Source organism: Colletotrichum tamarilloi, assembly GCF_030869305.1.
Source record: "Colletotrichum tamarilloi strain Tom-12 chromosome Unknown Scaffold_69.1, whole genome shotgun sequence".
Taxonomy (NCBI): Eukaryota; Fungi; Ascomycota; class Sordariomycetes; order Glomerellales; family Glomerellaceae; genus Colletotrichum; species Colletotrichum tamarilloi.
Genome location: NW_026849451.1, coordinates 77,969 through 100,644, shown reverse-complemented (window position 1 = coordinate 100,644; position 22,676 = coordinate 77,969). Strand labels below are relative to the sequence as shown.

Genomic DNA, 22,676 nt, shown 5'->3' with positions numbered 1-22,676 from the left:
TGGGGGTTTTGGGTATTCGTCGAAGCCGTCGATGCTTTCTTCAAGTTAACACCAAGCATGAGATGAACGTGCAAGTAATACCGGCAGCAGGTATCAACCCAAATAGTCAAACATGACAACGGGAACGTCCGTTTAAAGGAGTAAGCCTCTTCAACATGGACCAATACAGCAATTTAATAAAGTTACAAGCTAAACCAATCAAGGCGTACACTGACGATATTCTAGGACCAACGTTGGCCCGGCTTACATTGGGCGTCTCGGCTGCTGACTGCCTCACCGGGCGACTACCGAGCCGTCAGCATTGCCCTTGCGACTTATGAGCTGTTTAAGTCCATGTATGTGTCTTTGATGCCCGTTTGAACAGTCGATAGTCGGATTTGCTCCGGTTCGACGAGGTGGACGGGGCTTATCATCAGGCAGACTCCACGGCGAGCACAACTGGGCCGCCCGAGCAGGTCGACAACAATGCCATGACCACACAGCGACACTGTTGATGGCAGGACGACTTTACCCCAGAGGTCAATTCATCAAGCCTGGAAACCAGATGAAGCTCACGGCGACCGAGCCGGCCACCGACAACAGCAACAAAGGCAGAAGGGGCTCAGCACGTCCACTGTCCGACGATCAAGAGCAAGGATATTGTCTTGGATCGGTCCAAGAGCCACTGTCTGCCGCCAGCGTTATTCCGCAATGCCAGCTCGCGCGGGACACCAAGATATCGGAGCGAGATGAGCTGCTACCACGGGATCAACTGTAGGGCAGAGTGTCAGTATCCAAGGCATCGGCGCCTCTGTACGCTACTCATACCATTTGACATTTCGTCATTGTAGATGTCGTTGTAGACGAGAGGAAAAGGAACCTGTGCTGCTCCTGGATCGCATGATCGCCTTCACCCTGCCTGCGCAGCGTGGGTAGGGCTATGAAGAAGAGGCAAGCCACTTCCCACTGGGTATTTGAGCGTTGCCAGAAAAAGCCAATGGAGTAGACTGGAGGTTTCATTCCTGAAGGTTTCCCTTCATCTGGGTGGAAGTCGCGTAGAAATGCCCTTCGATGGCGGCAGCTATACAAACACCAGGACGAGCATCGCCGCATTTCACACAGCACAAGAGAACAATGCGTAAAGCAGTCGCGAGATTGAGTTGAAAAGATTAGTCTAGACACCATGTTTATTCAGGTAGATGGTCTAGTAATATTCGAGGTTATAAAGATATCGCCGTCTCTGTGTGATGCATCAACGCGCCCAGTATCACATCACCCGCAGAAGTCAACAAATTGCGCCCATCGTCGCGGTGCACCCACGGGGAAGGACAACCCGCAGGTCTACCAAGTAGCCAGCCTTCGACCACAAACTCGCCTGTGAAAAAGCAACGTTGGGATCGAGGACACCAAAGATGCGGTTTCCCGTTCGTACCACTTAAACTACACGCGCCGTCACTCGACAAGCAATACCCATTTGTATCGGAATAACGGCACCCGAGAAAACAGCATCCTCTCCTAAAGTAATGGAAAAGAAGATGGACACCCGCCGCTCTCAATTTCACAACAATCAAGAGCATCCCTCAGCGCCGCCAACCTATCCTCGTCGTCGCCTCCAACATTCACCAGCAGTGTCTTCGCACACCCTGCACCCCGAGCCGCGGCATTCCACCCCCTCCACACCCCTCGTCCTCGTCGCCTTCGAAACGACTGCGTGCGCTCAGCGCTTCTTTATCGCTCCTCGCCAGACTGATCGACGGACACTAGGTTACTAGAGGAAGAAAGGCGGGGTAAGGTCGATTAGCGGTAGGGGCGAGCTTCGCGGGTGCGGAGGCGGAGACGGTCAGAGACGGCTCATATGGCGGAGGCGAGTTGATGCACTCGAGAGTAGACTGGGACAGTAGACTCGAAAGTGCTGCTCCTCGTCATCGTCCCCATGCGTGAGGGATCGTCTGCCGCTGAACGTCACGCGGGCCCTCAATCCGGGCGATTTGTCGTAAATGTCTCTGATGGATCCATAATTCTGTACAGCTAAGTCAATCGTAATTGTTTTAGATTTGTACCTTACTACGTAGGTATTCGTCTGTCCGATTGCCCGGGGACTGATCCGTTCGCGGCCAGCTTCGGATGTGTCACGACCTGACCATTTTGGTGTGGAAATCGCGGGGAAATGGAGCCCGGCTCTCTCTCTGCTCCAGCGCTCGCGTGCGTGAAGTGCGTGCGCAATGCGCCGCCGTGCGGGCTGGCGGGTTCTTTTTCTCTCTTTCGCTGGGAAGTCTGGAAGTCTGGAACCTTTGGAGACGGGAACGTGGGAAACTGGAGACAGGCAGCGAGATGAGATGCCGATGTGGAGATGTCCCGGGTTCGACTCTTCAAGTCCGTACGTAATGAGATGTCGGCAAAAGTGGTTTTGATCAAGTAATGGATGGAGTTTCTTTGCTGGAGTTACCAAACTTCCAAGCCGTGGATTCGCGGGGAAAGTGGTTTCCGGGGTAAAATAAACGAAGTATGCGTCAATTTATGTTTGTCAATTCCGAGTTCATGCCGTTGCCGTGAAAAGCAACGTCTTCTCACTTCTTTCATATCATCCACCTCGGCAGTCTGTCTGTCTGTCTGTCTGTCTGTGATAAAGTGCGACTGCGACTGCGACCGCGACCGCGCTCTTCAAACGTGGCTTGCTGCAAAAGAGCGGCACGGCGAGAGAATCAGCCTTCGACGCCGGGCCCGTTGGTGCTCATTGGCGGCTGAATGAAATGGGTGACGCAAATCAAATCCATCTCGCTTGCATCCGATGCCGACTAACGTTTTCCGATATACAATCCTGACGCGACTTAATCTCAACGTGCCTTGCCTTCATAGGTCGCCGATCAATTGACGCAGACGTAGATCCTTTGGTGCTTGTCTCAGAGGATTTCCCACACGTCGAGGCCGGCCGGATTTGAGGTAGGTACACCCATCACCCGGCTACCTCATCTCGGTGACCGGATGAAGCTCGACTTTTGGGCTCCCCTCACGGAAAGCATCGAAAATATCCTAGCCAAGACTAGGCCAAATGTGAATAGTCGATAGCCAACGTCTTTCTGCGCCCTGCAGCCTCATAGGGCTTCGGAAATCATGCTAGACAACTTGTCCGCCGGGGGGGTTGAAGGGGGAGGGGAGGCCTGGCTTCTACTGCCTATCTAAAGTAGTCATCCGCTCGGCGCGAGTGAGCATCAAGAGATAAGAAGCCGCCGCTATGCTACCGAATCGACCGGGAGGCAAGGCAAGGCCAGGAGAGCGCATCGTCGGCCAAGCCGTCCTCCCTTCCCGCCGCCCTTTACCCTGCGCTGCGGGCGTTCAGCCCTGGAAGATGAGCTTGCCAACCGGAAACCTTTCCTCCTCCAAGCCTAGAGTGTTTGTGTGTGTGTGCCTTATCAGTCTGCAGCAGCCCTTGGCCATGCCACGGCGATCAATCAAACGGCCCAAGCCTCTGGGGGGGAAGCCTGGGCTGGCAGCGGCATTCCTTCTTCGTCATCGCACTCTCAAAGACCGCAGGCCGCAGACGAACGGGTAGATAGCCAGGGCTTCAGTGTCCAGGACCACGGTCGCCTCGCCTTCAGCTTCGATGTTGGAAGAGACTAGGCGATCGAGTCTGACGCGATCTTGGCGCATGAGTAAAATGTCCGAAGCCGTCGCTTCTCAACGCCTGTTTTTCAGCTGGTGATGCTACTATTGGCGTGCGGCAACAACAACATCAACGACGCATCAAACGAAGTGTGCTGGACATGATGTTTCCAACGGACCACCAATAATTAGATAATCAATCGAAATAAGGTAATTGCTGCACGGACATCGTTTGTCGTGAACTCTACCCCCGAATGCGAGTCTTCGAGGTTTTACTCGCGACAACTCCGAGTCGTTCGTTCTCGTCGGATGTCGATCAGTTCATGATAGGAACCAGCACGGATGAAGGGCGCGGCTGCTCTGCTGACAGTCGTCGACGCTGATTTCCGATATCAGCCAAACCCCGTAGCCATGTGAGATTGTCCCACCACCCAGAGGGAAGAGTCCCCCAATTCGAAGCGGGTCCTTGAATCCATTCGTTGCGATCTTCGGTCAGTCCGAATGCAGGAGACCCTCGTCTCGTCTCTCGTCCCACCCACATGTCCGTAGTGCTACAATTAAACTGGAGTCTGGAGAGATAAGAAGCGAGAGCAGAGGCCAACGTCAAACGCACGCCATTACGTACAAAATTCTTCTCGCGCGCGAATGGGCACCTCACTTGGCTTCCCCAGAGGATGCTAATCCATCACCATGGATTGGATTCATGGTCCGGACACTGCCCACTTCCTCCACACCTGCTGTCGAAAGAAAGCGTGGGCCATGACACGGGGTCGGCGTGGATGGCTTCACCACGCATCACGTAGGTACGAATACAGCTTGTCTTTGAGAAAGTCAATCTGCCGCCAACTCCAAAGCCAACAAGACGTTGATGGTGTGTTTCTGGTAGCGCAGCGCCTCTCGGCCCTAACCGAGGAATCGAAATCCCTACCACTGTTACCTTGTCACGCCATCAAGCGCGCTTTACTCTTGGCCTTGTTCGCCAGGCTCAGGGCTGTTCGGTTACCGTGTGGCTGCAGTAGGCACGCAGTCGGGATGGACCGTCGCCGCCTCATCAAATCTGCCCATAAACTTTGCGAGCTTGCATAGCAAAAGAAGCGCTAATTTGCATCCGTAAGGTAGATACTGACTGATGCAGCCAAGGAGGCATGGAAAGGAGCTAGTTGCCGCTTCGAGGCCTCTTGACACGGAGTAATCTCGAATACGGGGCGTCTGCGACTGCCGTGCCGCCAATGTGGGTAATTTCTCATCATTACTGCCTGCCTCCTGGGGCTGGGAATGTTATGGTCGCGTTGGCGCTGCAACCAGACGCGGACTATACTGCAGGCCTAAATAGTTCGGCGAGATTGTTCGGACGAGCTGTTCACTTCAGACTGACCGCAAGGAAAAGGAGGAAAAAAAGGGTGCCTGTTCATCGAACCGACGAAGATGTTTCTTGGGATGCGACCACGTTGAAGTCTAGATGAATCCCAGCGAGCTCGCTCGAAAGATGACTACTCTGACAAGAGCTGTATGTAGCAATGTGCGATGCGGATGTCATGAGTCGTGTACGGGAACTCATCGCTCCCATGTCGTTCAAATCCCAGTCCATCCAGCGCGTTCATGGCGGCCGTACGAATGGAAGATTAGGTTGCCTGCAATTGCGTGAGAAATTCGCGCTTGCGGCTTCATCCCAGGCCCAGGGAATTCCCTCTCCCGAGTCTCCCCCTCACTCCCCTCTCCCCCTGACCGACACCGCACGCGGACTCACCTGGGTCAGCACACGCTCCTGGCTGTTTCCCCGAGTTCACCCCAATTAAACTGGACCCAAGTTAGGTTCCTCGAGCAAGGGTACGGATACATGGTGGGTACGGCAGCCCAATGTTCGAACTGGATCCGCATATGTGTGGTGCTTCTGGCGTTGGCAGTGGGATCCATGATCCTGCGGCGTAGATAAGCATCCCGTTTCGAACTTCCACCTGTTTGATACCGGAAGTATAGATAACGAAGCAAATGACTTCATATGCTGACTTTGTGGGTGCTACTCGCGGGAGTCTCAGCCAGAATCACAATGCCCCTCAGATTAACAAATCGAGATGCAGCGAAGCGTGTGAGTGACATTATTGGAGGGAGGACCCGATGGAAGGACGCTAGAAGGACGAGTAGAAGGTCTTGATCTGCCTGGCCATGCAGTGATGCTGGGATTCGCTTGTCACCCGCCGCCCAAAGGATGCGACCTACTGCAGCCATTGCAGAATAGTGGTCGCAGGGGATGATAGGGCGTTGGCAATCGCCAATGGCTAGAGACCGAAATGACCGATATTCAGAGTTAAGCAGGTTATTGGAATTGGCGGAAGAAGGGGAGGGGGGTCGCAGACATGTGGTGCTGCCACCATCGACCTTCCTGGCGCGAGAGACTAGAAGTTCTGCCCCCCTTTGCCGTTCATACTGGATGACTAGGAACCAAAGAGTAGGTAAAAGTAAGCACATAAGGAAGGTAGGCAGACAAGTAGGCAAAGCTGACGGCGCACTGATGGCTGGTTCGAAACGTGCCGGCCTATGGGATGAGCCGAGAACACCATCAAACAGCTTATCGCATTGCCACTTGTCAAGGTCGGTTGATGTTGGTTCCGAAAGCGCCGCATCTCCATCGACACGCAGCGGCACATCACCAGACGCAAAGGCGACACTCTGTCATCAACCCTGTTGTCGAAGAGGAGTGGCTATTGTCACCTGCGCCTCTTCACCCGGGGAACTGGTAGGACCTCTGCCGGATGGGGGTTTTTGTCGCAGACGTATCATGTCTAGTCAACCATATTACATTATAACCAACTGTCGCAACCAACACAGCCGCGCGATAGGGCCTACGCCGGCGACGACGCGAAGTTGTCGTGTTCTGCAGGGAGGGATGGGAACACCGGGAGCTATCGACCAGGGGTGGGACCGATTCCACCTGCTGCGTAAGGTAGTACTCTTCCCCTGTTGATTGCAGAAGAGAAAACTCCCCGTTCCAACTATCTGCGATCGAAACGAAACGCAGTGCTGAACCGGCAGGCCGTATTACCTTGGAACCTCTCCTCCATTTCTCATGCGCAAACACTGGCTCGACAGGATTTCTTCATTCGAAAAGAAACGATGACGTTGCGTGTATCTGTCGCATTGGGTAACTTGCACTATCACAAGCCATCATGCGGTAGCGCTGCCAGTGCAGCAAGTACGCTAAAGTTGAGGCATCGAGGTCAGACTTTGTGCCAGCCGCGGTCGTTGGCTCTGTCGGCTGCACGACGTCGGGGCTCTTCAAGGATGATGGAAACCTGGGGCGGCCAAGATCAGCACCCCCTGGTCCACCCACACCACATGCATTCTCGGACCAGCCAGTTGTCTGGCCGCAGTCGACTTCTTGGCAACCCAAGCTCTTGAAAGGGAAGTTAGGGAACAGCCAGTTTCCGTGAATGCCGCGCCGAGAAGTGTAGCAAAAGCCGCTGCAACCCTGGCAAGAAGCCTGGTTGGACATCATTGGTGTGGCTTACCTGCAGGATTTTCTTCCCGATGAGCCTCCTCGACTTCGACGATTTCCAGTGTACCGGGAAGACAGAGTGACCGAATCGCAGCAGAGACTGTTGTGTACTATAGCACGCAGATTGCAACGCAGGCTAGCCTCCTGGCTTCGTCTCCAGCGTCGTGGACCTGGACCTCTGCGTGGACCATCTCCCCTCACCGACCCGGGCCCAAAGATTCGTGCTCTCCACTTCACATATGCCCCCCAGGGCCCCAGTCCCACAGACAGGTTCGAGAGGAGGAGGGTCGGACTGGATCCTGAGATAACGTTGAGGAGGCAGCGCGCAATGGACAATAGGAGGGGCGGCCACTTTTTCGGAGCCATTTGCTAACGGCTTCAAGTGACAAGTCGCCCATTGGCCAACCAGCACAACCCACGCTATCTGGGGGCTCTCAGGCTTTCTCAATCGCCCGGCTGGGGCGTACGCATATGTCTCGGTGCCACGGTGGAGAGCAGGGTGACATCCCATTGCTGTGGTTCTCGTCTCCCCCAGGTCACGGTCGCTGGCGACGGGGTCTCGTCCAAATCCACTTCGTTACGACTGCGACTGCGACGGCTTGCCCTTTCTTCGGCCGAATATGGGTTTGTACCCGTGCCTGGGTTCCTCGTTAGTGCATCATGCATACCGGAAAGCTGTCCGCAGCCAGTCCGCCTAACTCACCAGGTATCTCGTCCTCAGCTCGCCCAGACAGTAGTGCTCCGTACGAACACAGAGGAGTGCCTACGCAGTAGACTCAACGACGGGGAAGGTTTCGCTCGTTCCCGCTGGCCTGCCCTTGGACTTGGTACGTATCGAAGCACGACCAAAAGACAAATCGCCTCCATCCCTCCCCCAAGTCGTATGCAACAAGTAACGGGGGTTGCTGCCAGGATAGCCTGCCATATCCTGTCCTTGCCAAGATCTGCGTCTGTCGCCCGTCGAGAGGGGGGCAAAGTTGGATAGACCAGCTTGATACTCAATCGGCCCTGGACCCTCATCTCTCCCTCCTTCTCTTGTGTGTAATTTTCCATCGTCAACCAAGTTCAGCCTATCGGCTTTCCATGCATGACTGGATCCGCTTGCCGCCCTTGACAAGAACCCTTAGTCCTTGCGCGCCGGTTTCTGTGCTCTCGATTGGCATTTCCTTCATAAACCTCCCCCCTTCCCCCATCTGATCTGGTTTGTCTCGTGTTCGACAGCCATCCCTCTCCGTCATTTCTGTTCTTCTCGGGCCCTCTTCCCGCAGCATTCTTTTGTAACAGACACTGCTTGTCTGTGTAACCCCATAAAGCCGCGAAATTCATCGCCATGGCTGCACCAGAAGGGGTTGTGCCCACCAAGGTCGAGGCCGATGAGAAGGCCACCGGTGGCCTTCCTGGGTACGACACCGGCAGTGGACAGGAGATTCGAGGCGATATCAGCGAGGACAGCTGGGCAACACGCAATGGTCTCAACTTGAAATCCTTCACGAAGAAGGATTACGGTCGCGGCATCGTCGAACTCGACCGCGCTATGAGCTCTCGCCATCTCCACATGATTGCCATTGGGGGTTCCATTGGTGCTGGTTTCTTCGTCGGTTCCGGTGGTGCTCTGAGCAAGGGTGTAAGTATTCCGTATCTCTCGTTAACGGTGGTTTCTAACGCTGAAGCAGGGCCCCGGATCGCTCTTGATCGACTTCCTTCTCGTGGGTATCATGATGTTCAACGTCGGTAAGTCTGATAATCCCTGCCAATCTCGTACACTGAAGAAGCCTCTGACAAGGTGCAGTGTACGCCTTGGGTGAACTCGCTGTTATGTATCCCGTCTCTGGTGGCTTCTACACGTACTCGACTCGCTTCATCGATCCTTCCTGGGGTTTTGCCATGGGCTGGAACTATGTCTTCCAGTGGGCTATTGTGCTACCGCTTGAGCTGACTGTCTCTGGTCTTGTCGTCGCATACTGGAATGACACTGTCAACGTGGCCGTCTGGATTACACTTTTCCTTGTCGTCATTATCATCATCAACATTTTCGGATCTATTGGATACGCTGAGGAAGAATTCTGGTCGTCGTGCCTCAAGCTCGCGGCCACTGTTATCTTCATGATCATCTGCCTCGTCCTTGTCCTCGGTGGCGGACCGTCTAGCGGCAGATACAGCGAATACCAGGGTGCGAAGACGTGGTATGATCCGGGCGCATTCCGCAACGGTTTCAAGGGATTCTGCTCCGTCTTTGTCACGGCCGCTTTCTCCTTCTCCGGAACTGAGCTAGTTGGTCTTGCTGCCGCCGAGGCCAAGAACCCCGTCAAGTCGCTTCCCGGTGCCATCAAGCAGGTCTTCTGGCGTATCTCGCTCTTCTACATCCTGGGCCTGTTCTTCGTCGGTCTGTTGATCCCCTCCGATGACCCTGCGCTGCTCTCCGAGTCTGCCTACTCTGACGTCAAGGCCTCTCCCTTTGTGTTGGTCGGCAAGTACGCCGGTCTCGTGGGCTTCGACCATTTTATGAACGTGGTTATCCTCGTCTCTGTCGTGTCGATTGGTGTGTCTGGCGTTTACGGTGGTTCGCGTACCCTCACTGCCCTGGCCCAGCAGGGCTACGCGCCCAAGATCTTCACCTACATTGACAGATCAGGACGTCCGCTGCCTTCCGTGCTGGCTGTCATCATTTTCTCACCCTTGGCGTATATCAACCTCAGCGCGAGCGGCCCTGTTGTGTTTGACTGGTTGTTGGCTCTTTCCGGTTTGGCTGCGGTCTTTACCTGGGGATCCATTTGCTTGGCGCACATTCGCTTCCGCAAAGCGTGGGCCTACCACGGTCACACTGTCGACGAGATCCCGTTCAAGGCCATTGGTGGCGTCACCGGCTCCTGGATCGGACTTTTCCTCTGCTTCGTTGTGCTTGCTGCTCAGGTAAATAAAAAACCTTTTGGCGGGATCAGAGATGGCATGCTGACAAGAATCCACAGTTCTACACTGCTATCGCACCCCCTGGCACGACCGAGCTTAATGACGCTGAAGGCTTCTTCAAGTCGTATCTCGCCCTTCCTGTCGTCATCGTGTTCTGGCTTGGTGGTTTCTTCTGGAAGCGCACTGGCTGGCTCCGCACTGCCCAGATGGATGTCGACACTGGCCGACGTGAGCTTGACTGGGACGAGATCCACGCATACCGTGCACACATCGCCTCGCTCCCCGCATGGAGGCGCGCACTCCACAAGGTGTGGTAAACGGTGTTGTTGTTGCCAAAGGGGGAACTACGTGCTGTCGCATTCATGTATATTTTAATCAAAATCCTGCGTTGAGGATGATCGGGATGGGACTACCGTCCTGGTAATTGTTAGCAAAATGAAGATACCACAAGTGCTTTGATATCAAATCTGTTTCATACTCATATCCTACCATGCGTTGAAAGTACCGGTTGCAATTCATGCTCTCATTGTGTGTTGGCTAGGACAGCAACAAGGGGATTGTCTGTATATTCCGCCGTGAACCACTCTCAAAAGAGATCTGGTTGGCATCTCTGAAGCTGTGGGTTATGGCGCAGTTATAAGCCCAGAAGCTGTGCCGCCAACCAAGAGAATGCCAAGGCCAAGTGTGTGCCTTATCTCGGAGAGCAGCGGCAGTTCAGCAGTGGCCCATGCCAACAGCAGCGATAACACAAGGTAGGCGAGCGTTGTTGGTGAAGATAAGGGCGACCAGCCCAGAAGAGCAGGTGATGCCCGATTGTCGGACAGCGGTAACTGGAGATGGTTGGTCCGGCTTGTTTGATATCTCTCGGCGTAGGGGGTTCACGGTCGACAGATAGTTCTTGGGAAGAAGGCCTAGCCGGATTCAGTGACCCATCCCGAGGAACTGACAGGGCCAGAAGAACACCTAGTAAAATCGGAATGCGATATCGGGTGGCGGCACGGTGATTCTGAGGTCTCGTGAGGATTGTCGGGCTGGTTAATCAACAAGATAGATGTTGCCGCATTGGTGAGTATTAGACAACTCTGTCAGTCGTAGTTGGAGGCAGCCGGGCAATAGATTGCGATGGAAGTCGGACGGAGTATCCCCGGGCCGGAAAGAACTGATGGAATGGCATGGAATGATTCCAGATTTTCGAGGGAAGGCGTCATTGAGTAAATGGCATACCAGGAAAGAGCCTTGCTCTGGTTGCTCCATCGTGGCCTTTTACCTTACAAAAACATCAAAAGACGGCTGTTGGGGTTCATTTAAACAACGCTCAATCTGCGTGACAGGGTGACAAAAACGCCTTAGCATACCACAGCGTTGACTACATGTCATTCCGGCGCCCTTTTGACACACGTCTCCCCACAACGCCCCGCTGGAGGACATGTCAGACCCACGCCTGAACTTACTGAATTGCCTCTTTGATGGGAGACAGGCAATGTTCAACCCATCTGCTGAGCTTTCACTGATAGTCGCAATTGCTTCTGAAATCTTACTCTGTCATTTATAAGATGAGAGGACGACGTGCTTCAGGAATGGCGCACTTAGCACCAAGCATAGAGACATCTGCTAGCCCAGGCTTCCAGATATGACTTTCACTACACTGCTACCAAATGCTTAGGTAATTTAATTCTATCATCAAGCATCCCTATCTAAGGTACACGATGTGATACGATGAAATTTGTTTGACTGGCTCAGGTTTCCTCCCTTTAAAGGCATGTCTACCCTGATGAAGACCCCATCTGTATGCCTTGGAAAGCGTCGTTTACCTTGCCAGAGTATACACGGATAAGTAAGATAGATGACGAAAATGAAGCCTTTCTGCAAGGGAGTGATGAGTTCTCGAGGAAGGCAAGCTTCGAAAATATTTCAAACTTACACGAGACGAACATGAGAATCTGCCAGGGTAACATTGATATGTGGAATACATCGGCAACAAGGTACCTAACAAGCAAGACAAAAGTGCCTTGAGAGTACTCTTGGCAACAGACTCATATGTGTTTGCCCGCTCTGACAGTGAATCACATAAAATTACTCTCATTCTATAGTGACTGCATATTACCTCTGTATTCTTGCAAGACATAACTTCGCCTCTCCATTACAACGCGGGCGTCGAATCGGTAAGGTAGAGAGCCGGCCGGCAGGTACAGGCAGTGGGGCGCGGTGCTCGGCCATGTGGGTCCACTCAGCCGCAGTGCGCCCCCCGAGTTTTGCGCAGCGGCGCACAACTCACCACAGCCATTTCCCCCTTCAAAGCTGAGCATCTCACCCATCTCCAAGCTCTGATTTACCTCAATTTCGTATCTGATCCGTTCGGTTCAACGTCTGAATTTCGACTTCTATCTTTCGGAATCGGCCTTAGCTTACCTCACCTCGCTGTACAGACAGGGCCTGTACATAGCGCGCCACAATGAGCCCCGCGCCCCCCAATAAGGGCAAGGCTCCCTTCGACGATGATGGAGACCTGTCTGACGGCTCATCTCATCCAAGCGATGCTATGCACGTTGATGTCGAAGTCATCTCCGCTCAGCTCCAAGAGGGGGACAAAAAGCCGGATCCGGCCGCTTCCGCTCAAATCCCATCTCGAGACTCTCTGCGAGCCACCCTAGAGACTCAAGGCGAGAAACCTGTCAAGCTAGAACGACTTTCACCAGACCTGAAGCGAGGATTCAGCACAAATTCTACCGCATTTGATGCAGAGTCTGCTCATTCGGAAACTACCCAGAAATCTTCTTCGCCCCTGGATTTGACGATGAAAAGGAAGAAAAAGAAGGTCAAAGATACGGACAACCATGGACATGGCGCAGCTTATGACGCGCTGAGGGAAGTCGTCGAAAATCGTTTATTGGACGCAGATCAAATTGTCAAGTCAGAGTTCTCACAGAACGATATCACGACCCAGCTCCGGGGTCCCGGTCACCAATCGCTCGAGAGATCAAGCGCGATGTCTGAAGGCGACACCGCGAGCAGCGCGTCTAATGCAGAGGATGAGCCAGGGATTCAGAACGAAGACCCTACAAAGAAGGTCCAACGCCTCATAGTCGATAGGGTCATGTCATCATTCATGAGTTGGCTTGACATAAAGAAGCAAGTCAAGCGAGAGAAGGAGGAGCAAGGGAGTGAAACGCAAATAGAGGAAGCCTTGTTGGAAGCTGCCCCTGGCGGCGATGCTGCAGACGAGGCCCTCCCCGAGTCCAGTCCAACAATGTTGGCAAGTCTTTCTACTAGCGCGGCGAGCTCTTCAAGAGGGCATGAACTCGAAAGCTTCATGTATCGTCAAGTTCCAGCTCCTAGTGCTCCTGCACCCGTCACTCGCCACAGACATTCAAACATTGCTCTCCCACCGCCGCCCCCGCGAGTCTCAAAGATGAAGCCACGAAAAGTGTTAAAGTGTGGAGGGGCTTCAATGCAAAGACCACCGCCGCCAATGGGACGAGGGTCGCAGTTATCTGCGACCTATGTGCCAAGTTCCGATTCAACGGTAGATTTTGCGGGGATACCACCACTAGCATCAGCGACAGAACCACCAGTTCCAGCACTAATACCACCGCAGCAGGTGCAGTCGCGATCAGGCTACACTGCTAGGGGGGCAAGCGAGGTCGAAGAAGTCTCACGTTCTGGCAAACGGAGTGCTGCTCCAGAATCAACATCTCGATCCTTCGTCTCGGCAGCGTGGCCGATTATAGGATCACCCGCTCCTTCGCACCCGGCAGGAGCTTCACGGCAAATACCGGCAGAGAAAGGAGCGGGTGACACCAGCACAGTGACTATGCACACAGGCAAAAGGGGGCGTAAGGAAAACTCGTTGAGAAAACACGACAGGTCTGCAGGCGGTCGAGCGCCGGGTGAAGAAGAGGAAGAGGACGAAGGAAATCAACTGCCCCGAGCGAAACTGTCCAAAGTCCAGGAAGACGCCATTGTGGGCGCAAAACTTGCGTGTCCCTTCTTCAAGCACAATCCGAGGAAGTACAAATCCCAGCGACCATGCTGTGGGCCAGGCTGGGACCAAGTTCACCGTATCAAGTACGTTGATCCTCCCTTCCCACATGATCTCAACTCACTGCTAACGACCCGTCAGGGAGCACATTTATCGCAAGCACTCTCTTCCAAAGTTCTCGTGCCCGCGGTGCTCGCAGTCTTTCGAGACCCAACTGGCTCTGCAAGCCCACGCCCGCTCGCTGGACGCCTGTGACGTACGCGAACCGGAAGTCTTGGATGGCATCACGCAGGATCAAGAGAAGAAGCTTCGTTCTCGGAAGAAGACGTCGGTCAAAGAACTCACCGAAGCGGAGAAGTGGATTCAAGTCTACCGTATCCTCTTCCCTGACGTGAGAGAGCGGGAAATTCCGTCACCGTGTAAGCTTATGCCCCTACCGATGGAAGCAGGAACTGACTGTAATTCTTGCAGACCATAATGCAGAGGACGCCGAGAAGAATCTGGGAGGCTACGAAGATTATCTTCGCCGTGAACTTCCACCGCTGGTCCGCCGACAGCTTGAAAAAGAGGTCGAGCGTGAGCTGAGTTTCGTCGAGGAAGGGATGAAGCAAAAGGTCATTGACATTGCTCGGAATCTCCAGCTCACGCTGTTCAAGGGCTACCAACAGCTTGAGAACCAAGAGCGAGGACTGCAAGAAGCGCTGAGTGTTGATGCGTCTTCAAGCTCCGAGATGGCAGCGTCTTTCTTCACGGCGACCGACGCTTCGCCGTCAACCATGACGACTGGCGGCACAACGCCAGAGATTCCGGATCCGTTGGACATATTTGGTGATCCCGCTATTCCGGACTTCGACTTTGGTTTTCTTGCCGATATTCCTTATCCAGAGTCGCAGTCGCCCTCTAAGGGGCAGAATCTGGGCTTGGAGTTCAATCCTTCTTTTGCAACTCAAGAACCGGCTACGATCACACCTGTGATGGAGTTGCTCGGGGCACAGCAACACGATCTGCCATACTACGGACTAGAAGGCTACCAAGATCCAAATAGCCAGAGGATAGACGCGAGCGTTCTGAGCTACCTTCCATGAGCTGATGGGCATGTTGCGCCATTTGCTGGACTCTTATTGCTCATTTTTTTTTCCATTGATGTAGTACTCAAGATACCCAATCATTCTATCAATTCATCATTGACAGCAGTTTTTGCCTTGTATTAGGAGGGTGTCGGTTCGTAACGATGTCATAAAGCCGTCGTATCAAGCCTATGGGCATCCCACCATAGACAATGGTTTATATCGCTGCGGCCCCGGCCCAAACTCAAGGCACGGGGTCCCGGGGTGCAAGTCCGGAGATAAGCGGGCCAGCCAAAGACCGGGAGCCGGGATCCCAAGAGGTTTTGAATTAAGGTTTACTTGCTTACGTTGACTGCATATTATGGAGCTTTGCATACTGTGTAGTGGCATGCCGCTTGTTTTCTCCCTGCTGTACGATTCGTTTTCGTCTCTAGCCAACTTACCCGGCCCTATTGTTGATAGATGCTTACGTTGACTGCAGCTGAGCCAGCCGGAACTGAAAGTAGACCCAAGACCATCATACATTACAGAGTCGTATATAAAACGTGAACGATCATGATCTATTTGGCACGAGTCGTCATCGAGCCCTGTAAACGTCTCAAGCATTTCGAAATCCAGCAAAATGGGTAGCGCATTAAGCAATATGTTCCCGCCAAAGGCCAGCTTCACCGAAGCAAATTTGCCCGATCAGAGCGACAAGGTACCTTCCGTATTCTATACCACTTATCCATACTGGTTCGAACTGACATACATAGGTTTTCATTGTCACAGGAAGCTCAGGTGGCCTCGGAAAAGAACTTACCAAGATCCTCTACCAGAAGAACGCCAAAATCTACATGGCGTGTCGGTCTGAAGCCAAGACCGCAGCCGTGATCAAGGAGCTGAAGGAACTGTATCCCAATTCTCACGGCCATGCCGAGTACCTCCATCTGGATCTGAACGACCTGACCACAATCAAGCAATCCGCTCAGGAATTTCTTAGCAAGGAAACTCGTCTTGACGTCCTCTGGAACAACGCCGGTGTGATGACCCCACCGCCGGGTTCCAAAACTGCCCAGGGCTACGAGCTGCAACTGGGCACCAACAATCTCGCTCCATTCCTCTTTACCCACTTCCTCCGCCCAGTGCTATCCGGCACGGCAAAGGTTGCACCCAGAGACTCCGTCCGAGTTGTCTGGGTATCCTCTAGCACGGCGGCCATGGCACCAAAGCCGCCAATCGACTTTAGTAATATGGATTATGCAAAGGACGAGGGCCAGGTGCAAAAGTACGCGAGGAGCAAGGCCGGTAACGTCTTGCACGGAACGGAATTCGCGAGAAGAGTATCTGGCGAAGGAATCATTAGCGTTGTAAGTTGGTGGCCATCCCTGAGCTGTTGGACGTTTGCGGCTACTAATAGCGACGGCAGAGTCTTGACCCCGGGATTTTTATGACGGATTTGCAGCGTACCATGCCACTGTGGCAGCGGATCATTGTGGTAAATTGTGCCCGCAAAAACTTGTAACTCTTCTATTTCTAACCACCTTTTGATGTGTCCTCTAGAATTTCCTAGCGCATAAGCCGATCAATGGCGCATACACTGAGCTCTTTGCCGGCTTGAGCCCTACCATCACGGAGAAGAACAACGGTGGCTGGGGTAAGCTACTCTGGTATTGGAATAGTTGAATATAATGCTGACGACAGTTCCAGTGGTACCGTTTGGTCAACTCGCAGTTGGACGACAGGATCTCCGCGACAAAGAGCTAGGCAAGAAGTACTGGGAGTGGACGGAGGAACAGCTCAGGCCATATACTACTTCGTGATGGATTGGCGCTGCCCTATCCTGATTTCTCATGTTGCTCTTGGTCTTCCTTACTCTTCTCCCCTGTGTATAACAACTAGAACCTACCTGTCCAGAGAAATTTGCGAAATCTGTACACAGGCCCATTACATATGGTCATTTACAAGGTTCCCCGCCTCTTAACAGCCCCGTATACTCCTCCACCAAGCACTGTTATGTATTATGCCGTCTTTATCGTCTCTTACTACTCCTTTCCATTTCTCCAGAAACCATGGCATCGCTTCCCAGCTGCGGCCATCCCACGGCACACCGTTCCCACGCCCATGCATGGAGCCCATTACGGAGCCCCAGCATTGAATTCCTCCGCCCAGCATGTCGATACAGAGGTCATCCTCGTCTATCTGCGGCGAGGCCTCGGAAGCGAGTGCGATGACGTTGGAGCGGAAAGATGGCCAGGGGATCAAGTCGAAGCAAGGATGATGAGCACGAGCACGCTGGATGAAAGTCGGCCTCAGATCCGGAGTGATCTTTTGAAGATCTGTGTCATTGTCGCCTGAGTTGTTGTCGTGTTCGCTCAGAGGACTATGTGCAATGCTGTAGAATGGTGACTGCGCGTTCTCGTCCATCAGATACTCTGTCGTTATGCTGAGCTGAGCTGCTATCGCACGCATTGCCGACGCGTATGAAATTGACCTTAGGTGAAGGACGCCTCTGGAGGGGCTGGGCCAAATTGGCTGGAGCCATTCAAGTGTCGGCTGCTCATTCGGTGCCGTAAGATGAGCCAGTATCCTGAGGCCGGCAATGACAACCTGCCTCATGTCGACACTGCCGCATCGCGCCTTCACAGTTGCGATCCACTCACGCGATGACAGCGACAAAGCGCTATCGTAAAGTACAGGGTCCATGGAGTATCCCATGGCTATCAATCCGTACTTGACAACGTCACGAAGTGTAAAGTTCTCCCTCACTATGATGCCCCAGCCTTTCCTATTTTCAAGGGCTGAAAGGGATAGCAACGCCCGGTAAATATCCGAAGCTGTAATATTGCATGAAGCAGTACACGCGTCTGCCTTGCTATTTGATGGCTCGTCCACCGTATAGCGAGTAGGAGGGTAGGTTACAACCTCCTTGACGCAGTCTTCCGCTGCTGGTTCTTGCGTTACCCACGCAGCGGCGACCATCTGCTCTAGATGCCGGACTTTGGTCTTCTGCCTCGCGCCTGGTTTTTCAGTAAGCAGAATACATCATATGGGGGTTCTTAGGTTGCATACGGTATGCCCGCTGGGCGTCGGCGTTTTGGCGCTTCCGACGGTCCTTCGCATCAGGCATCTTTCTGCGCGGCATTTTGACGTGGTGGTCACAAACAGCTAAACCTGAACTACCGACTCCTTGAGGTCTGCAATTGATTCAACGTTCAAAGAAAGGGATCGAAGCGTATCTCGACAGATTGACGTATGCAGATTTACTTTCAGAATGCTGTACAAGTGGTTTGACGGGGGGAGGTTGAGTGAGTCTGCGTCACGGACATTGAGCACAACCTAATCTCCGCAATGTCCGGATGCCAAGTCAGGTGTATTCGAATGCCTCGAACGCGAAAGTTCAACACTTATCACGGAAACTTCAAACTAATATGCATATTTCTGGAGCCTGAAGATGCCAATTTTGATCTCTTTCTCAAAGGTAAGTAAATTGCTCGATTCTCGTCAATTTTGCTACGCAAGTCACAATCCCCTTCCAATCAACTACAACTTCCCCTTGCGGTTATCCTCGCCAAGCTTCAGAATGGATGCAAGGTTGTTTGCCTCAATGACTTCAAAAAGCTCCCCAAGACCAGCGAGGCGACGTTTCTCACTCTCTCTGCGGAAGAACTCCTCCGCCGTCTTGATTCTCTCTGGGTGAATCTCGTCCAAGAGCGCGTAGTCACGTTGAATGACGCCCTTGTTGCCCCCAGAGTGTGTCCACATTGTCCAGAAGCCCGAGAAGTTTTCTCTAACTGACATAGTCGCCGGATCCGTGGGATCAGCGTTGTAACCCGCAGGTTGGCTAGAGATTGGGAAGTTGTCGAAATAGACGTCCATGGGAGTGTCAATGTACTGAGCAGGCTTTCCCGTGACCTTTTCAAACGCTTTTGCTAGGTCCTCATAGTGAATATGGTCAATGGACACCTCCAGATCCATCCCATCAGATCTTTCGGGGTGGTCGAAGAGCCAACGGGCATAATATTCGCAATCATCGAGGGCAACGTGGGGAACTGCGCCTGCACCAAGAGGTACTCTCCATGTGACAATCCCGTTCTCGACCCGTGGCGTCATGATCGTCTTGGAAGAGATTGCCATCTCAATGTAAGGGCCGGTAGTGAAGATGGCGACACCCATGTTGTTGCCTTTTCTCTGCTGTAGCATCCACTCGGCCAAACGTCCTTTGCCGTCGTAGTGTCCGCACCGGAACTTTGGGTTATAGCCACTCTTCTTGTAAACGTAGTCGAGATTTCCAAAGACGAAGAATTTGATCCCGAGCTCCACCGCCAGCTCGTAACAGCGGATCGTCCAGTAGGTCTCTGCCTTCTCGCCGCAGTTGAAGCCATCGATGTTGATGAAAGCACCCCAGCATCCGGCGAATCCCTTACGTAGGTCATCTTCGTTGGCGAAAGTCCCCTCAATAAATTCAACATCTCCGAGTTTCGAGAGTTCTGCCGCCCTCGCAGAGGTGGAGTCACGCGTCAATACGCGCAGACTGTAGCCTCCATCCTTGGCAAGACCTCGACAGACGGGAAGACCTTGGGCACCAGTGGCACCAATGACGAAGATACGGCGGTTTGCCATATTGGTGAGATATTTAAGTGATTTGAGAGTTATGAGTTGCGCTTACTATAGTGATCCTTGTCAATTACCGCAAATGCATGCTGCTCTTCTCACTGCAAGGTGCCGGGGGCATTTTCTTATAATCTCTCTTACAAGCGATACTTGATACTTCCTCGCCTCCTCCCGTCGGATCCCCTACGTAATTTTACCTGTAGTTTATAAGCAACGTGAAGTCAGAAGACAAGCTTAGACTTGCTCTCACTGATTAGTTATTCAATCAACATTAGGTGATTAGTGATCCTTCTCGACCACCAATGAAGACGGTGTTTTGGAAACATGACCAGACAGCAAACAAAGCACGGGCCCAAATGCTTCAAAGGCACTTACAGCCTTCTTCCAGAGCTACCGTCAGGATCAGAATACAATGAAGGCTGCATATTTTTCTGCTCCAATGTCCCTGCCAAAGCTGGTACGCTTCATCAGTTGCATGTGCGCTGCCATTCCACGATCCTTGGTGATGGAAGCAGCTAATGAGGCTCGCTGTCAAAGGAAGCAGAAACATCCAAATTACCCTGTATTCCTTTCTGCCAAGTGTTTGTCTTGAGAAGGGCGCCAGACACGTGATGTCCAAATGCTTGATCAGTAATCGGATCTCACAATGGCTTGACAGGTAGTGGCTATGATCTTTGGCTGACCAATCTTCGAAGACTAAGTCATCGATCCTACTTAGAAAGTTGGATTAGGCCCCCGGCTTCACACGCGCTTCAATGGCTTAAGCTTTCACCGCGGAGAGATTTGATAAGACGACTCTCAAAAGCAAAGTACTTTAAGTAACGCATCGACGCAGGCCTCATGTTCAAAGCAGGCAACCACCTCAGTTCAAGATCTCTTGAAGCACTCAATAATGCCATGCGGGTTGCCCGGTGATGTCCAAAACTCGACTCTTCCCAGCCCGGCCTTGGCGAGAACATCTTTCCACACCTGTCTCGGCCGTTCCTTACCGCCGACACTCAGCATCAAAAGATCAATGGCTGCCGTATGAGCCGAGGGCGGGTTCGGCGTGACTTGCTCCGCGATCAACAGACGACTATCCTGCGCCATGGAGCTTGCGATGCAGGCCAGGATCTCCACCACCAAGTCATCACTGTAATTATGAAGACAATAACGAATATAGTACACAAGTGCACCTGGTTCATATTAGCCATCGTTCTGGAGAAGTGATAGAGTACCGGCAAACCTTTGACTGGCTGTTCCTTGTGAAAATCAATTGCCATCAACTTCGTTCCTAGTGAGGCAATAGAATCTTGAGATTGGGCGACCTCGCCAATGACTGTGTCAAGATCTTGGAGAACGCATCGATCGAATGGTATATCATAGTCGTCGCAGATAATCCTCATGGCATGACCGCTGCCGCCTCCAACATCGACAAAAAGGGGCCTGTCAGCTGGTCCTGAGTGCGCGGCATCTGAGATCCAGGAGAAGTCGTAGACGCCACAGACCGGAAGAAGCATTCCCATTGCCTTCATTGAACGCAAAAAGATCCTCTTGTCGTCAGGATTCTGGAGAGAGACCTCCCAAACGTTCTTCTCTGGCTGGCCGTACGCAAAGGTGTATGGAACGTGTGTTCGGCCTCGTGGTTCTTGGAGCCTGTAGGCATGGAAGTACTTCTCGAACTGGGCGTATGAAACCATGCCATGTACGAAGCTTACAGGTCAGCTTTTCGTAAGGAGACTCGTGGATTGCCGTAATCAAGCACTTACACGATTCTGGTGAGATCCCCGTCCGGGTTGTCATTGATGAACATTTTGGACTTTTCAGTATGGGCCACAGCATCCTCACCGACTTGCTTCAGGATGCCAGTGGAGTTCAACATCCACGCGAGGCGAACTAGGACAGGAAAGTCAATAATGAGTCCTTCATCTCGAGACCGAGGAGTACGGTGGTAATCTTACCCAGCAGCTGCAGCTCACATCCAACACTACTAGCCAACTCCTGGTATGGAATTGAACCTTGTACTGGGATCTTTTGGAAGACTCCCCAAGCATTAAAGAGCTGCTTTGCGGTCATTTCGCCGACCTTGATGCAATCATTCATAGCCCTCTCCCGTGGAGTGTCTTCGAGCTTGTCGATGATGGCTTGTGCTCTTTGGATAATACTAGACTTGAAGTCGCGATCGCTCTTGGGATTCAAGACGTTGGCTGTGTCATACGCATCCACTTCATTGAGCAGATCCACCGCGAGCTTTCTGAGCTCCAAAGAGGCTTCGGCCGCGATTTCTCCCATATTCACGAAGTAGTCTGACGGCCGATCGGGGACTTTGTTTTACTGCTTTTCGAGGATGATGGGACGAAAGTTACGCGAGAAACAAGTCACATACTCGGGACCCGCCATTTTATACTGGAGAAGAGTCGACAGCTTGGTGTTGGTGGAATTGTCAAGCAAACACCTCGACCCAACTCGTCTTTCGTTGGAACAGGGATGCCGATTAGGCGCGACAACCAAATAGTAGCAAACTGCATAATATCGCTGCAGACAATGCCAACCTGGAAGGGGTGGTCGCTGGCAACCTGGTAACCAATGCTTGTATTCATCGAGAGGAAGGCGAGCACATCGTGGGCTCGCTGGGGACGAGACTCCATGTAAACCAACTCCCTTTGGAGGCGATGGTGATATGGCCAAGTACTTATTTACAAGTGTCACCTCGCTATGAGAAGACAAGAGCAGATACGCCCTTCAACAGAGTTGTCCTACTCTGCAACCGCCAATTCCAATCATCAATGTTAATCTCCATGTCATTGACATCTCTCCCAGTACATGGGTAGCGCATTCTGGTGGTGGGCGCTCGTCTGCATGCATTAGCAGGGGAGTAAGGCTGTTAAAATCCCCAAGCTTCAATGTCAACGAAAGTCTTTGGAGGCAAACATACATGGATCTTTCTTCGGCAGTCAAGACCTACGCCAGTATGAACCGGACTCGCCGCTCAATAACCAATGAGCTCCTCGCGCGGGTGTTTTGACCTCGCTAAGCGTTGACATCTTCCCCAGCGAGACTCATCGGATGCCGGCATCGA

The 22,676-nt window shown here is 52.7% G+C and overlaps 9 protein-coding genes across 9 annotated transcripts; 4 read left to right on the top strand and 5 right to left on the bottom strand.

Annotated features, from left to right (window-relative positions):
- Positions 1–801: 801 nt before the first annotated feature.
- On the bottom strand, positions 802–999 carry CTAM01_11901 (uncharacterized protein; the record flags this gene model as incomplete). The annotated part of the gene is made up of 1 exon (XM_060527910.1): positions 802–999. One exon carries the CDS (start codon positions 997–999, stop codon positions 802–804), a length of 198 nt encoding a protein of 65 aa, XP_060377454.1.
- A 2,212-nt stretch (positions 1,000–3,211) lies between these two features.
- CTAM01_11900 (uncharacterized protein) lies at positions 3,212–3,529 on the top strand (the record flags this gene model as incomplete). The annotated part of the gene is made up of 1 exon (XM_060527909.1): positions 3,212–3,529. One exon carries the CDS (start codon positions 3,212–3,214, stop codon positions 3,527–3,529), a length of 318 nt encoding a protein of 105 aa, XP_060377453.1.
- Positions 3,530–6,673: 3,144 nt separating this feature from the next.
- Positions 6,674–7,583, bottom strand: CTAM01_11899 (uncharacterized protein; the record flags this gene model as incomplete). Its single annotated transcript, XM_060527908.1, has 3 exons — positions 6,674–6,970; positions 7,086–7,182; positions 7,492–7,583. 3 exons carry the CDS (start codon positions 7,581–7,583, stop codon positions 6,674–6,676), a joined length of 486 nt encoding a protein of 161 aa, XP_060377452.1.
- Positions 7,584–8,402: 819 nt separating this feature from the next.
- On the top strand, positions 8,403–10,296 carry CTAM01_11898 (amino acid permease; the record flags this gene model as incomplete). Its single annotated transcript, XM_060527907.1, has 4 exons — positions 8,403–8,696; positions 8,746–8,803; positions 8,862–9,982; positions 10,039–10,296. 4 exons carry the CDS (start codon positions 8,403–8,405, stop codon positions 10,294–10,296), a joined length of 1,731 nt encoding a protein of 576 aa, XP_060377451.1.
- A 2,135-nt stretch (positions 10,297–12,431) lies between these two features.
- On the top strand, positions 12,432–15,043 carry CTAM01_11897 (uncharacterized protein; the record flags this gene model as incomplete). Its single annotated transcript, XM_060527906.1, has 3 exons — positions 12,432–14,044; positions 14,100–14,377; positions 14,430–15,043. The coding sequence occupies 3 exons, from the start codon at positions 12,432–12,434 to the stop codon at positions 15,041–15,043; spliced, it is 2,505 nt and encodes an 834-aa protein (XP_060377450.1).
- Positions 15,044–15,647: 604 nt separating this feature from the next.
- On the top strand, positions 15,648–16,827 carry CTAM01_11896 (short-chain dehydrogenase; the record flags this gene model as incomplete). The annotated part of the gene is made up of 5 exons (XM_060527905.1): positions 15,648–15,725; positions 15,781–16,374; positions 16,434–16,502; positions 16,568–16,661; positions 16,715–16,827. 5 exons carry the CDS (start codon positions 15,648–15,650, stop codon positions 16,825–16,827), a joined length of 948 nt encoding a protein of 315 aa, XP_060377449.1.
- A 157-nt stretch (positions 16,828–16,984) lies between these two features.
- CTAM01_11895 (uncharacterized protein) lies at positions 16,985–18,149 on the bottom strand (the record flags this gene model as incomplete). Its single annotated transcript, XM_060527904.1, has 2 exons — positions 16,985–18,024; positions 18,077–18,149. The coding sequence occupies 2 exons, from the start codon at positions 18,147–18,149 to the stop codon at positions 16,985–16,987; spliced, it is 1,113 nt and encodes a 370-aa protein (XP_060377448.1).
- A 398-nt stretch (positions 18,150–18,547) lies between these two features.
- CTAM01_11894 (NmrA-like family protein) lies at positions 18,548–19,627 on the bottom strand (the record flags this gene model as incomplete). Its single annotated transcript, XM_060527903.1, has 1 exon — positions 18,548–19,627. The coding sequence occupies one exon, from the start codon at positions 19,625–19,627 to the stop codon at positions 18,548–18,550; it is 1,080 nt and encodes a 359-aa protein (XP_060377447.1).
- An 858-nt stretch (positions 19,628–20,485) lies between these two features.
- CTAM01_11893 (O-methyltransferase) lies at positions 20,486–21,889 on the bottom strand (the record flags this gene model as incomplete). The annotated part of the gene is made up of 4 exons (XM_060527902.1): positions 20,486–20,793; positions 20,844–21,310; positions 21,367–21,493; positions 21,559–21,889. The coding sequence occupies 4 exons, from the start codon at positions 21,887–21,889 to the stop codon at positions 20,486–20,488; spliced, it is 1,233 nt and encodes a 410-aa protein (XP_060377446.1).
- Positions 21,890–22,676: the final 787 nt, after the last annotated feature.